Below are 14,669 nucleotides of genomic sequence, written 5' to 3'. Positions count from 1 at the left end.
TCCAAGGAATCAGACTCAGCGCTAACATCAACAGCTGTCAAGAGAGGACATGTGGTTTCTTTTTACACTACCTTTAATAAAAGAAAATAATCCAATTAACCAGATGTCACAACATTTTTGCTGACTTCCCTATTTATTTCAATAATTAAAGCAGTATTTAATTTACAACAAAGCACCATACTCTAATTCTACGCATCCAAGAATATTCACGTTTAAAACCTGAACCGCCCTCGCCGTTTTTGCTGCCCTTTTGGTTTTCAATGAGCTTCAGTAAGTCAAAAGAATTGCAACCAACTTGGTAACTAAAAAAGAAAGCTTTGTAGAATGGGAAAAGTTCACAACAGGGGAGGAAAAAAGCCTTTCTAAAATAGCCAGGTGTTCACCTCAACCCATACCAACTTCAAACAGATGCAAGGACAGTAGTTGAATCTGATTTCAGACTAAGGACATGAAAGATGAGCTTTATATTCTTATGCTTTTATAATGTTACAACGGATTCATTTTTAGATAAAGAATAGTATACTCCCCTACTCCCCTATTCTTTCACATAAAGTTTGCTCTGAAAATAGCATGGCTGAGTTCTAGTCTTTCAACTATTATTTGATCACCACCAAATATTTGCAAGTTCAGATTTTTACACATCCCACCCATCTACTTCATTGTAGTTCACATAGCATCTACCATGTTTTGTTCTACTTTTATGAGTGAACATACTGTGGCAAGTGACCAAGTCAGTCATGAAAACAGAATTAATTATTTTGAAATACAAAAGTGAAATAGCATTGGAAGAAGAGCCCCTGTCAGTCTATCACTCAAATGAAGGTTTAACTTGAGGAAGCGAGGACTGGCCTGAGAGCGCAATCCTGCTTGGCAATGGAAGAACTGGGGATTTACTTAATGTACGGGTGGCAGTGCATCCTCATGACACAACGATGAGTGTGTCCAACAAGGCTTAATTTAACGAACAAAAGCAGTAGGCAATTCTTCAAAAGACATTAAGAGCACAAGTAGAAGCTTGCAAGAATCTCACTATCCCTTTATCACAAGGAGATCCAAGAATTTTCTGTAGTGTAGCTCCTAAGATCGAAATGGTACAGATATTCCAAGTCTATAATTTACATATGTGGCTGTGTTTATTTTTTTTCTTTTAGAGATGATCTGCTGGATTTTAAACTCTGTAATTAAAATAAGTTCACACACCATTCTATTACTCAATTCTGTTAAACTAAGAGTCGCATTCTGCTTAATGGACTGACGGATATTACTAACTCAAATGCATTTATGTGTACAGTGTTATTAAAACTTAAATACACAACAGCATTAGCAGATGATCAACTACTCACTTTGCAACCACAACCTGAGAGCAAATGTCCATTAGGGGACTTGTGTATACGTCCTTATAGCATGTCCAGTTCTGTGAATATGTGCATCCTACTTTAGGATGCACACACCTATTAATACACACACTTGCATTTTATACATGCACTTTTCATCTCTGGTGCCTATCACTTATTTACAGATTATGTGGAATGTACCCAAGCTTATATCAGATTTAAAAGATGTTTGAAGTTGCATTTCAGTAGGAAAGAAATAGTAATACTTTCAATCATACCTTTTCTGGTCTTTGCATAGTCACTCACTGAGTTCAACTCCACCCCATCCAAGTCTTTCCCTGCACTTAACAGAAATACACCCGACGCCCAGAGGCTCACTGTACATCTCGCACAGCTCCCATGCTAGGCAGTCACCCAGCGGATCAGCTGCTTGTGTGAAATCCTGGTACCCTCCTGTTGCTCACACCCAGCAAATGTATTCCCAAAAGCTTTAACTACCAGAGCCAGCGCTTCCTCCACACGCATGTTATGACACACTACAGAGAAGAGAGATAGCTGGCTTTATCAAGCTTCTGTTTTCATCTATTTCATACGTTTACAAAAACATGGAAAAGTGTGGCTGTTGAGTTTGTGCAATATAACCAAGTGAGATTTTTAAAACCTTCTGTTCAGTACTGGTATAGCCCTCCTGTAGCTGCATAGGTCAGTTTTGATTTAGCACCAGTATACAAACTTCATTTGAAATAAACAAAAAGTTGTAATTTTTCCTTCTTCCCACTGTCAAAACATTATTGGTCATTCATAATCTAAAGCCAAAATTGAGATAAAGATTCTCAATTCCATACAAAGACTTTCACAAACACCTACACTTGAAATAATAGGACTGGTACAGGTTTTTTTTTTTTTTTTTTTCTTAATTTCAGAATACATATTACCAAACTGGAGAACAGGGCAGTTACTTTCCCTCCATGAGAAAGTGCCTTTTTACTATTGCATTTGTGATACAAGAAAAGATGCAAAACGTGTAAGTTTGCAATAAAGAGTTCTGAAACAAATACAGATTAAAAACTTTAAGTAGGATTTTATTGATTCATTTACATAGAATCAATGTAAGAAAGTGAAATTTCAATTAAGCAATTTCTGTATAACTTCCTATCATTAATTATTATATCTGACAGTTTGTTACATGCATTTTATGCCATTTAAGTAGCAGCAATCCAGGACAGATGTTTAATCACACCATGTATTATGAGTTATTATAAATTAATTCAGTGAACTATTTCAAACTCTCATTTTAACTAGGTCAAATTTTGTTACCAAGAGTGCAATAAATCATCATTTAAATTTTAATGGGTTGAAAGAAATTTAAACTGGAGTTCTGAATGGGGACTATTTTAAGTGACATCTCTCAAACAATCTAAACTTTCTTTTGACAGAATAATGAAGGCATGATTACAGTGCAAGGCGAAAGTGCTACACTGGGCTGTTGAAGAATACGGACCATCATTTTTAACTTCTTGGAGCACACGTGTGAGATCTGACTTGTAATAACATATACATGTAAGGTATATTATTTCTACCACAAGACCAGGTTCTTGTAACTGATTGCCTACAACTCTAGCATATTCCCCTGAAGGAAAAATAGAGAAGTTGGTTATACAGAAATAAGAGTCTGTGTCATTGTTTCCCCTTGCTGTGCTGTTGGCACCATCTTGTATGTGCCAGAAGCCACAAAGATCAAGTCCAGTGTTGTGACATCTAAAAACCCCACAAAACATTATATTCAACAATCAGATATGCTTTCTACAGTATCAGAAAGTAACTGTGATCTCCATTTAAACCACAAGGAGAAAAATTTGAAATCTATCAAACTATAGTAAGAAGGTGTAATACACATAAGAGGAATGTTAGTGATTCCTGCTTGATCATGCTTTAGTGGTAGATTTGAGTGAAATACATTATTGAAATTATTTATATTCAGCATTTGATTCTATCATCCTACTATACTGAGAAATAATCAACTGAAAAGAATATAGTCTATTCTGAACTATCCTTTAAGAATTTTACAGATATCTTGATCTTAGTCTTTTACACTTGGAAGATCATGTTTCTTACTGACAGCAATATGGAGAGATGAAAGTCACAAGCTCCATTTGCTTAACCAACAAAAAAGCTGATCCTGAGATTACCAATAGGACAGTAGACCATCACAGAAAAACTATGGCTTACTTTTCATACGCTGTAGTACACCTACTTTTTTAAACAGTTCTAAAAGTGTTTCATTTACATTTAAAGCAACATATTTGGGCTTAAAACAACTGAAACCAAATAGATTTGTCAGCCTCAATTATTTTTAATTGTTTCAAAAAATTAGAAGTCAGTTTACAACCTGCTCCAATTATCCCACAAGATCTTTGCATTTCAGGCATATTAATCAATCCAGCTGCAGCAGCTGTAGTTTTTCCTACCTCGATTTCATAGAATCCTAGAATGGTTTGGGTTGGAAGGGTTCTTAAAGATCATCTAGTTCCAACCCCCCTGCTATGGCCAGGGACACCTTCCACTAGACCAGGTTGCTCAAAGCCCCATCCAACCTGGCCTTGAACACCTCCAGGGATGGAGCATCCACAACTTCTCTGGGCAACCCGTTCCAGTGCCTCACCACTCTCACATTAAAGAATTTCTTCCAAATATCAAATCTAAATCTCCCTTCTTTCAGTTTAAAACCGCTACCCCCCCCGTCCTATTGCTACAGTCCCTGAAAAAGAGTCCCTCCCCAGCTCTCTTGTAGCCCCTTTATGGACTGGAAGGGGCTCTAAGGTCTCCCTGGAGTGTTCTCTTCTCCAGGCTGAAGAACCCCAACTCTCTCAGGTCCATACCCTTCTTATGTTGGGGGCCCCAGAGGTGGATGCAGTACTGTAGGTGGGGTCTCACCAGAGCAGAGGGGCAGAATCACCTCCCTTGACCTGCTGCCCACGCTTCTTTTAATGCGGCCCAGGATGTGGTTGGCTTTCTGGGCTGCGAGCATGCATTGCCAGCTCATATTGAGCTTTTCATCCACCAACAACCCCAAGTCCTTCTCATCATGGCTGCTCTCGAGCCATTCTCCCCCCAGCCTGTATTTATACTTGGGATTGCCCCGACCCATGTGCAGGACCTTGCCCTTGGCCTTGTTGAACTTCATGAGGTTTACACGGGCCAAACTCTCAAGCCTATCAAGGTCCCTCCGGATGGCATCCCTCCTCTCCAGTGTGTTGACTGCACCACACAGCTTGGTGTTACTGCCAAACTTGCCAAGGGTGCACTCAATCCCATTGTCCATGTTGCCAACAAAGATGTTAAACAACATTCGTCCCAATAACAACCCCTGAAGAATGCCACTTGTCACTGCTCACCACTTGGACATTGAGCCACTGACTGCCACTCTTTGCTTGCAGCCATTCAGCCAACTCATCCACTAAAGGTCCATCCATCAAATCCACATCTCTCCAAGTTAGAGATAAGGATGTTGTGCAAATCATTTGACACTGTCCTGCACAAGTCCAGTGAGATGATAGCCTTATCCACCAACACTGTAACCCTGTCATAGAAGGCCACCAAATTTGTCAGACATCATTTACCTTTAGTGAAGCCATGTTGGTTGTCACCAATCACCTCCTTATTTTCCATGTGCCTTAGTATAGTTTCCAAGAGAATCTGCTTCAGGAGGATCTGATTTCAAGTCTCCCTACTACTGACTAAGCATTTCAATAGAGCACTCAACCATGATAGCGGCAGAGAATTTCCAACTCACATTTGAAGAGATTAGGTACCACTACACTGCAACACTATGTACTGAAACAGAAAATCTCTGGTGTATTCCCAATTATATTTGGGTATCAAAAGGGGATACGTTACATGGAGGTCAGTGAGAAGGAAGGGAATTAAATATTGCGTTTACGGCACCAGAATTCAGTAAAAAAGCAACTGTCTCAGCTTAAAATAACTTTGTTGATTCTGTTATTAGACATGTGAAGGCAGAATAGACGGTCTACATTTCCTATAAGTTTCAAATGTATTAAATACATAGGAAAGTGATACCAATAACAAGTTCAGTATAAAACACTTTGCTACCGGGAGGGAGAGAAATTGAAGTTAGAATATGAAAGCAGCAATAAGGAATTCAAAGGAGCTACAGTTTAGATTTCCAGTTCTCTAGACAGTCCTCTTACAAGAGGATTTAATTCTGTATTTGAGTGGCTAGGATCTCCGTATTCAAGTTGATCCAGCTCACCCCCAGAAGATGAACAGTGATATAATGAAAACCAACTCTTTTCCAGGATTAGAGACACACTTGTGATAGAAGTGTGTGTTCTGTTGAACAAAATGTTACAGTAAGAATTCATTTTTCCCAAGCTATTCTTCTAGTGTTGCTTCAAGTACTAAGAACTAAAGACTAGACAAAATAAAGTTCTGTGCACTTAAAAGTCCTTTTCATATAGTCAACTTCCATTTTCCCTTCTGTTGGCAACTGTGAAAGGAATCTTTCAAATTAGAAAGCATCAGAACCTGCAAAGATTACTCAGGCAAAAATAGTATCTGAAACTACTTTTAGTATGTCTATATTGAGACCACAAAATCCAATCAAATGCTGCAAGATGGCCTTTAAAACAAGAAAGAAATTATGATTGGATTAAGATGATACTTAATTCTCAAGTCAATTTTTTTTTTTCCTCTTCAAAAGAACCTCATGGCTGTAATACTCCAAAGCCTGGGAGACACGTAAGAAATGTTAAGACTAATAGAAGCATTAAGGAGATCCAGAAACATTAAGTAGGCATGGTCTTCAAACTTTACCTACATATTTGCAGGGTCACATTTCTGAACTGGGTTATGCTTACCTATGTAATTACCACCTCTGTAATAGAATTAGCTGAAAGAAGTCTTAATAGAAACCTACTTTTGCTCCTTGCCGATGGCAACAATGACAGTCGGAAGGTGTCTTATTCTTTGTGCAACAGTTGATACAACTGCAGGAATAACTCCTCTCTGCAATCATCCCTGGTGCAGTCATCTGCAACCAAGTGAAAAATCAATTAAGCAACAGCCCAGACTGCAAAACTGTATTAGAACATCACCAAGTCTTCACTACTTTACCACTTAACAATACTGTCAAAAATGATAAAAATAATTCTTTGAAGCAAGGTTTTTTTTTTTTTTTCCTTTCAACAAATTTCCCCAGGGAAAAAGAAAGACATGCAAGAAAGCATAAGGAACATGGTTAAACTTGGCTGCAGACTTCTCAGAATTGATCTACTGAGAACAGCCCATTCATCTATTCCAACCCACAGAGGATTACTTTTGTCCCATTCTCTTCTGAACTTTCTTCCATTTTGATGCTGGGACTCAAGTCTCACTCCAAGGGAAGGCAGAGAGAGACTAGGAAAATCCACCAGACTGCTTTTTTTTTTTTCCTCCTCGCTATAGCCAGACTGTAGGAGCTAAATTGGAACATTTTTCAGCTGTGTTACAGAACACCTTTCCTAAATACTTTAAGAGCCATGTTGAAAAAATACCCACACTGGACATACACCAATGTAGCAGTCACCAGAAATGAGCTTGCTTGTTTATCTCCAACATATAACCACCTTCCCTTTTTTTGGATCTGCAAAATATACACAGCTCTTCCTCACAGGATGTTTTGCACTTCCTAAGCAACCCAAGAGATTTTTTGTGGGTAAGCATTCATTCTCCTCTCTTGAGCTGAGTGTAGTATGTTCACACCACTAATTCCCAAACACAAAGCACTTCTAGCTCCTTGTTCCTACTCACATGTCACATCTCACAGCCCCATTCCAAATAAGTGGGCACTCACGAGCCAGAGCCCTGAGCAGCAAGCCCTGCTGTCACAGCCTGCTCTACAGCCTCAGCACCAGATAAACCCACCAACTGCCAGAAAAGATGATACTGTAAACAAATTTTTCAGAATTATGCTTTGGTGCAAGGTGATAGCAATACAGACCATCTACTGCCTACTGCAACCCATACCTTCCACTTCTGCTTATTTCCATATCTGGCTGAATTTTTCAAATCTTGGGCAGACCATCTACTGCCTACTGCAACCCACACCTTCTGCTTCTGCTTATTTCAATATCTGGCTGTTTCAAATCTTGGACATAGATATACAGCATTTGATTGGCATGACTTTGTCAAAACAAATTAAGAGGTGAAAACAATAGGAAAAACAATAGGAAAAGCATTCTGCTGAACATTTCTCTGTATTAGTCTTCACAATCTTTCCAGCAGTCTTAAAGGAGTAAAGCAATGAATGTAATTCCAGGACTATTGCTCACTGACTTGCCTGTGCAAAAACCAGGTTAATCAAGCAATATCCACCTTATAACTTCTTGGAAGAACTTAGATAGAGCACAGGTAAATCCATAAGTCATTCTGAAATTCAATTAGCAATTATTTCTCACAGATCATCCCACATGCTGCAACATTCACACCATTCATTAACTTGTCCTACACATCATGGGATTAACAACTTCTCCAGATGATAACAGTAAACTTTCATAAATATTCTTCTCTACTCTGAAGAGAAGTACCTATGCGTTTTTGCCATTGAGTTCTACTAAGGATTAAACTTACTTCTCACATTCCTACGCTCAGCTTCTTTCTATTATTCCAGTTCTCTTTTATTGGGCAAATTTCCCCATACTGCTAATGCAAATACGTATCTCAGTCAATGAAACCCTCTTCCCCTCCACCACAGGAATCTCTGGTAAACAACATGAATTCTTAAAGTACCTGCCTTCCCTGAAGTTCCAGCATAATGCCCTATGAGAAACATCTACCCGGTCTGCTGGGACCCCAAGAAACCCCTAGCAATACACAACAATGCTGCAGCAGAAGAGCAGACCAGAGATCTTTTTCACTTACTCCTGACATAGCCTGTAATGCAAGCTCCTCAGTAATGGGCTTCTGCCATACTCCCACATTTTATTACTCTGTTGGGTTGCATCCACATATTCAAATGCAACTCATGTTCCCAAGCGTGCTGCTATACCTGGGCACACTTGCCAGATTTCCCTGGGACGTGGTACTCTTTGTCCAACCAGTCATGAGAGCCTTTTTGCTGCAATAAGAGTGAATCTTTCTTTCTATTGGCTTTGAAGCCACAAAGCACAAACAGGCTTATTCAGTAATCTACACCACAATTTTTCTGAGCATCGTTCAGCGACTCAAGCCTCAACATGTTCCCTAGATCCACCAAAGAGTGGTACCTCTCAAAGATAACAAAAGAGTTATGATGTTTCTATAACGATTTAAGGCTACCACCACTCAGCCTTGAAGGGACACTGAGGGACATTATGAATTTGTCTGTCAACTACAGATGAAAGTGCATGCTCTAAGAACGAATAGGAGCTAGTTACAATTCTTACCTTTTTAGGAGTACTAGCACCTTGTACTAATCTTCTTTCGCTCTCAAATGCTCATGTTGCTGCCCAAATAGCTCTTCAAAGCTAAGGAGAAAATATGTTTTGAATTCTCCAAGTTAAAATGAAAGGCCAGTTCATGCAAAATTTTTTCTTCCATACTTACAAGAGGATTTAAATAAATCAGACACGCCAATTTTCAGAATACTAAGTGCAAGGGAGTGCTGTTAATTGAATGTATATGTTTCACCAAGACTGAAGTGATACAGAAGACTGTTTCCCAAAACTCATACAGGCTCATTTTGCATTAGCAGCTAGTTACTTTTCTTGCTGTTCTGCATTGTCTGTTCCTCCCAGCATTCCCAGTTATCTCACCACATAAGTTCTCCATATTTCATGGGGATATGAAGTATCCTTTCACTAAATATAGACCAGGCTAATAAGATGAGGTTTTTGAAATCTATTTTGTGCTTTCCTAGAAGGGTAAAAGGCACATAAGCCTGGCACAATGTTTTAACCCCAGATTTTAAATAATTTAGCCTTCTTTAGAAGACTACCTTCTTCAGCACTGGAGCTTTTCTTTTAGCTTACAAATTCAAAGACTTAATCAAAATTAGGCTACTTAAAACAACTGGCAAAATCACCAGCTGCACTTCAAAAAAACACATTTTGGCAAAAGATTACTGCAGCACTACACCTACATCGGACATCTGTGGACGAGCCAGTCAAATTGCTAAAGAGAGTATATATCTTAGTAAGGTCCTTTTGCTCTTGAAATTAAGGTATCCTATTTTGAAAACCACTCTCCTACTTTGTTTTGTTAACACTTACAAGATCATTGGTAAACAGACAAGATAGAAGGGGTGAAATAAAGCTTCATATCATACCCCTATTTTTTATACCCATGTATTTTTATTCCTATTCTACAGATTGGAAAATAATCAGCAGTAGTCGATGATTATTTGTTGTAACTATTTGTAATAGTCACAAAAATGGACAAGTATTTCCTATGGTTATTCTTACATTTAAAGATAAATTTTGAGTAACAATTTAAGCCAAGAAAACCCATTCAGAGATGGAAAATGAAACGAAAAATACTTTGTATCTCAGGTGAGAGATTAAGTTGCAAACAGAAGGCCAACCTATTAAAAAACAGGTAAAAACCTAAACCAAGTTAGTTTTGTGCTCATTGCAATGATATCCCTGTCAAGCTGTGCATCTCATTCTTTTAACACCCTACTAGTTCCTTAAAATGCCTTGCTTATCTTCCATAGAGTCACTATGACAAAGGTTCTTAAAGGACCACATCACCTAATCCCATTCCAATTTTTTTCTAAACTGTATGAATAACAAATTAATAACATGAAATTTATTTAACCATAGCTTGAGCTGAGTTAGATGTTAAAACTCTTGAGAGCTTTTCTTCAAGTTTATTTTTATAAGTATAAGCTGTGAGAACCAAGAAGTTAGAAAATAGTAATTTCCAGGCAATTTGATTATGCACTGAGCATCTTCTATATAGCTAGATTTAGTTTCTAGTGAAGAGTAAGTTTTCCTTACCACTAACAGTAAGAAAAAAATATTTAAGGAAAAGGTAACTAGTTACAAAATCCTCAAAAATTGCAAGAAGATTCCAGAACAGATAAAATATGCACATATGCATTCTGAAAAAGAGGAGAAAAGCCCTGTTTGCTCTTGAAGCAAACCATGATATGGGACAAACTTTTCAGAAAATAAGTATCTAGAATCAAGCCTGAACACCATAAAAGTTGCTGATTTAAATCACTACAAGAACATCCATAGTTTTTGCCACAGATGTAAAGTCAGTAGCCAGGTACCCATAAGAGACAGTGCTTTGACGCTCAATCTCAAAGAGCAGGGTCTAAAATTTGGTAGGCTTTGAGGCATGAGATATTTTTCTTAAATGTTTTATCTATTTATATGACCAAATGACTCAAAAGTAATGTATATTCCTGCTACAGCATTAGAAATACTTTTCTGTTAAACACATAGGATGCTCAAAGCCTTAGAATAATTTCTGTTTATGCTACTGAAAGTTTCTTACCTATTCAGACCTTCAAAATCCTTTGAATAATCATCTTGGGAAGAATGACTCCTCTGACATGATTTGTAAGGCTTTACACTAAAAGAGGCAAGAATAGGAGGTTAGGTATGTGTTACTAGAAAAGTCTTTTAAAAGCTAGAATAATTCAAAGCGTTAAACAATGATAAAATAAGCACATTTAATAGATTTTCATACTACATTTGTTTTTTAAAGAGTGTCCTTATATCAAAAAAGTGAGGTACTGTTTCTCCTTTAGCACTCTTTCATTAACAAACTCTAGGGAGATGTGAAAAGGTCATGTTTCCTTCTTTGGGTTTGCCTAACCTCCTGAATGCCTCGATACACTGTACAGCTGCTCAGCCAGTTCCTCCCGACAGTGCTTAATTAAAGCCTGAAAAACTACACTAACATCACAACAGTCATTGCAAAAATCTGCAACCACAGTGGGGCATTTTAAGCCAAGATTTCTGCTTACACAAGATCCATCTAAAGCTTTTGCTTCACCCATTTCGCATTGAGTAAAGAGGTCCTGAACAGTTTACACCGAACAGTAGGAGGTGCCTTCATTAAGCATCAGCAACCTGAAAGATCTAAAGTGACTTCTGTTAATATTTCATTTCTTTCCATAATAAGATATGGCACTTGTACATCACTTACATGCTCTAAATTAAGCACATTTTTCAATTACAGTCTCTAAGACAGACCCTACTGAAAACCTACATCCCGAACAGAAAAGTTCAAACAAGTGACCAGATGCCAACTTCCAGAAAGCTGTCAGCCATATGAATGTAGCTGTAACAGCAGCACAACCTGTCCACCTGTGCTTTGCGCCCATCGCTGCTGGTATTAACACCTTTGGGCAACACTATTCAGCAGTGGCAGCTACCAACCAGGGAGGGAGATGGGGACGTACCCATGGGGAGTGACCAGCCAGACAGGAACAGCGGCCTCACTGCCTCTCAAGGTCTGTCTACCCACAGCGAGATGACACTGCTACATCCAAAAGGAAAGAAACAAGTTCAGCTTTCAGTCTTGGGTTCTCTACACTAAATGTGATAAATTAAAAAAAAAAGAAATATGTTGGATGTAAGAAGGCTGTCTTCTTAAGTGCTACAAGGAATAAGAGGGTGAGTTTTACTACTGTTGTCCTAAGTACCTAGAAGTACATAAAAACCTCACTCACTTCAATTCCAGAAAGAGCAGAGGAAGACAAATTAGCTTTACGGACTACCAAAACGCAAAAAGTTTTTAGCATTTCAAGCCATAACTTATATTTAATGTGGCAGAACAAGTTTCAAATTACAACTCTAAGAAGTGAAAATGGATCTTCTATTACATCACACACAAATCATGTATTTCTACACTATGCATTTATTATGTAGAGATGATCCTATGGATTATGCTCAGATGTCCAACAAAAGGCTTTCTCTTTTCTACTGAAGATACTGCTATTTGATAAAGCTTGTCTTTGACCTGCTACAAAAAAAAACGTAATGAAGAAAAAAATTCTGAATGGATTTTTTGTGTTGTCTAAACCAAGAAGCCCTGAATATGTATCTCCTTACAAAAAAACCCAGTAATTCTGTGTATAAATAACACTTCTCAGGAAAATGAGATTGAATGAAGAAAAAAAAAGACGACAGTTTCTTAATAAGATTTAAGCTTCCAAAAATCTACTTAGAAAAGGAATATAAAGCATTAAACACTATCCTCATATCACTAAATGTAAGTTAGGATAATACTCTTCAAACTTGGAAGGTAGTTACTACAATAAACAGATTTATAACAATACAGGATTAGTAAATTCAAAAAGACTGAATTTTTAACAGTCTAAACCATTAACACAGTATCTCTGAAGTAACACTTTGCCTCAAGAGGGAGGGAATGTTTAGAGGAAAATGAGCCGGAGAAGAGATTATGTAGAAGAAAACACGCAGGAGAAGGGCGGAAATGCAATCAAACTAAGAAACAAGTGACCCATCCTAATTATCTCTGATAGCAGATGCTGCTAACAGATGCTCTCACATTATGCTCAAAGTACAGCTGTGAGAACCAGAAATAGACACCAAAGATCCTCAACTCAAAGATGCATCCCTTGCACCTCAAAAAGACATACGTGAGATATCATTCCAGGCTGACAAAGCACATTTCATCCAATGACTGCTGCGCTATCAAGCAATCCAGATGTACACTAGGCCCTTTTGCTTAAGTTGTTAATTTTAAGGCTTCACAGGTGTTGGCAGAAAAAGATATCAAGGATTATTAGCAGATACACTAACCCTAAGAAACCGTTTATTCAATTCATAGTTTTAGTATGATGACATTGTCTTGTCTCATTTACCTTATCTAGTCTCCAGTCAACAGAATTGTACAGAAGAGAGTAAAAGCTACTTGGAAAAAAAAAAATCAGGGAAATTAAAGCATTTTGAATGGCCCAAGAAGTTTTACATTACAAGCAATAAAGGAATTACAATTTACTTGAGTATCTCAAGGGTTATTGCTCTTGGAATTTTTTCCTAGTGTAGGTTCAGCTTTTATGTGTCACAAATCATGAAAGCTTGAATAAAAACCAGCTTTAAGACAACTGTATCTGTTCAGAAGTAAACCTAAAAGCCACAGCAAAATAAAAGACATCAGCAGGAGATCTGCACATCAACAAACCAACAGAAGTATACATAGCCTAGTGCCAATTACAACTTTTGATACTTTCAGGATGCAGAAATCTCCAAGGGCTATGCACAGCAGTCCATCTTTCAGAGTAACATCTAACTGCTCAGGGTTCAATTTAAGGTCTCACCAACTACAAGAGTATAGTTGTAGTACGTAAGAAAACATCTACTTCTCAGACTCCGGTCTTGTGATTCAGTGAAATATTCTAGTGCTAATATCTGCTATAGTCTTTATCAACAGCCAGATAAGACACCACTGAGGTGCTCAGCCTTTTCACGTGGCTGACAGATTTCCAACCACCACCAGTGAGAGTGTTTCTGTTAGTGTTTACGCTCACAAAGCTAGTGAGGCAAAACGATAATAAGCTGGACTCATAAATGCTCTGAGGAAAATATTATGCCATCATTTACATCCAGTGGGTCATCACCAAAGTAAAAGTAACTTAAGACTTTCTAGAAGACAATTTTTTATGATTCCACTTAAAACCAACCAAAGCAAAATGAATATAAAACGTATTTTCACGGTTTTTCAAGTTCCCTTTAAGAAAGTCCTTGTACATAAGTAATTCCCTGCCCAGGCACCACAGAAGGAGAGAAATGATACCACAACTCACCCCTGAGAGCACTGCAGCTCTCAGTGACTGCTTTTAGAGGACAGCAACACAAGACTCTTACAGGACCACAAAATACCAACGCAGCCTCCAATATCAGTTAGCTGAAAACAGATGGGAAGTGTGGAGAGCCTTGGTCCCTGCAGACCTCACTCACCAAGTTACTCTATAGCTCCAAAAGTTCATTATGAAAGACAGCAGTTCAGTTACCTCTGTATCTGAGCTGGGATGGCAGCAGACAGCAGTAATGGCCATAGAATCATGATGGCTGATCTCTGTAGGCCTAAAGGGACACTCAGAACCTATAAAAAAACCTCAACTTTTAAATACTGGTTTTGGACACTCATTATTTTGGATGTTACCATCCTCTACGTGACAGTTCCCGCCACAGCCCATCCGGGAGGAGCAGGCCCGCTCTGGCAGCACGGCAGAGGCCCCACCGCTGGCACTACGCCCGCCCAGAGACCGTCCCTCCGACACCACACCGCTCGCCATCGGCCGGCAGGGGCACAGCCGCCCAGCGGGACCCGCCGCCGCTTCACACCCCCCGTCCCGCCAGAGAGGGACGGCCC

The 14,669-nt window shown here is 38.6% G+C and overlaps 1 protein-coding gene across 1 annotated transcript; it reads right to left on the bottom strand.

The window, feature by feature from the left end:
* Positions 1–957: 957 nt before the first annotated feature.
* On the bottom strand, positions 958–14,592 carry LOC104286485. The gene is given in 11 exon segments (XM_009885081.1): positions 958–983; positions 1,613–1,711; positions 1,749–1,763; positions 1,766–1,870; positions 2,769–2,830; positions 2,832–2,964; positions 3,564–3,652; positions 8,786–8,839; positions 10,818–10,895; positions 14,308–14,380; positions 14,460–14,592. Coding segments are annotated over 11 exon segments (867 nt in total).
* Positions 14,593–14,669: the final 77 nt, after the last annotated feature.

The sequence above is a fragment of the Charadrius vociferus genome, unplaced genomic scaffold (genome assembly GCF_000708025.1).
Source record: "Charadrius vociferus isolate BGI_N301 unplaced genomic scaffold, ASM70802v2 scaffold475, whole genome shotgun sequence".
Classification (NCBI taxonomy): Eukaryota; Metazoa; Chordata; class Aves; order Charadriiformes; family Charadriidae; genus Charadrius; species Charadrius vociferus.
This window is presented reverse-complemented; position numbering and strand designations above follow the sequence as displayed.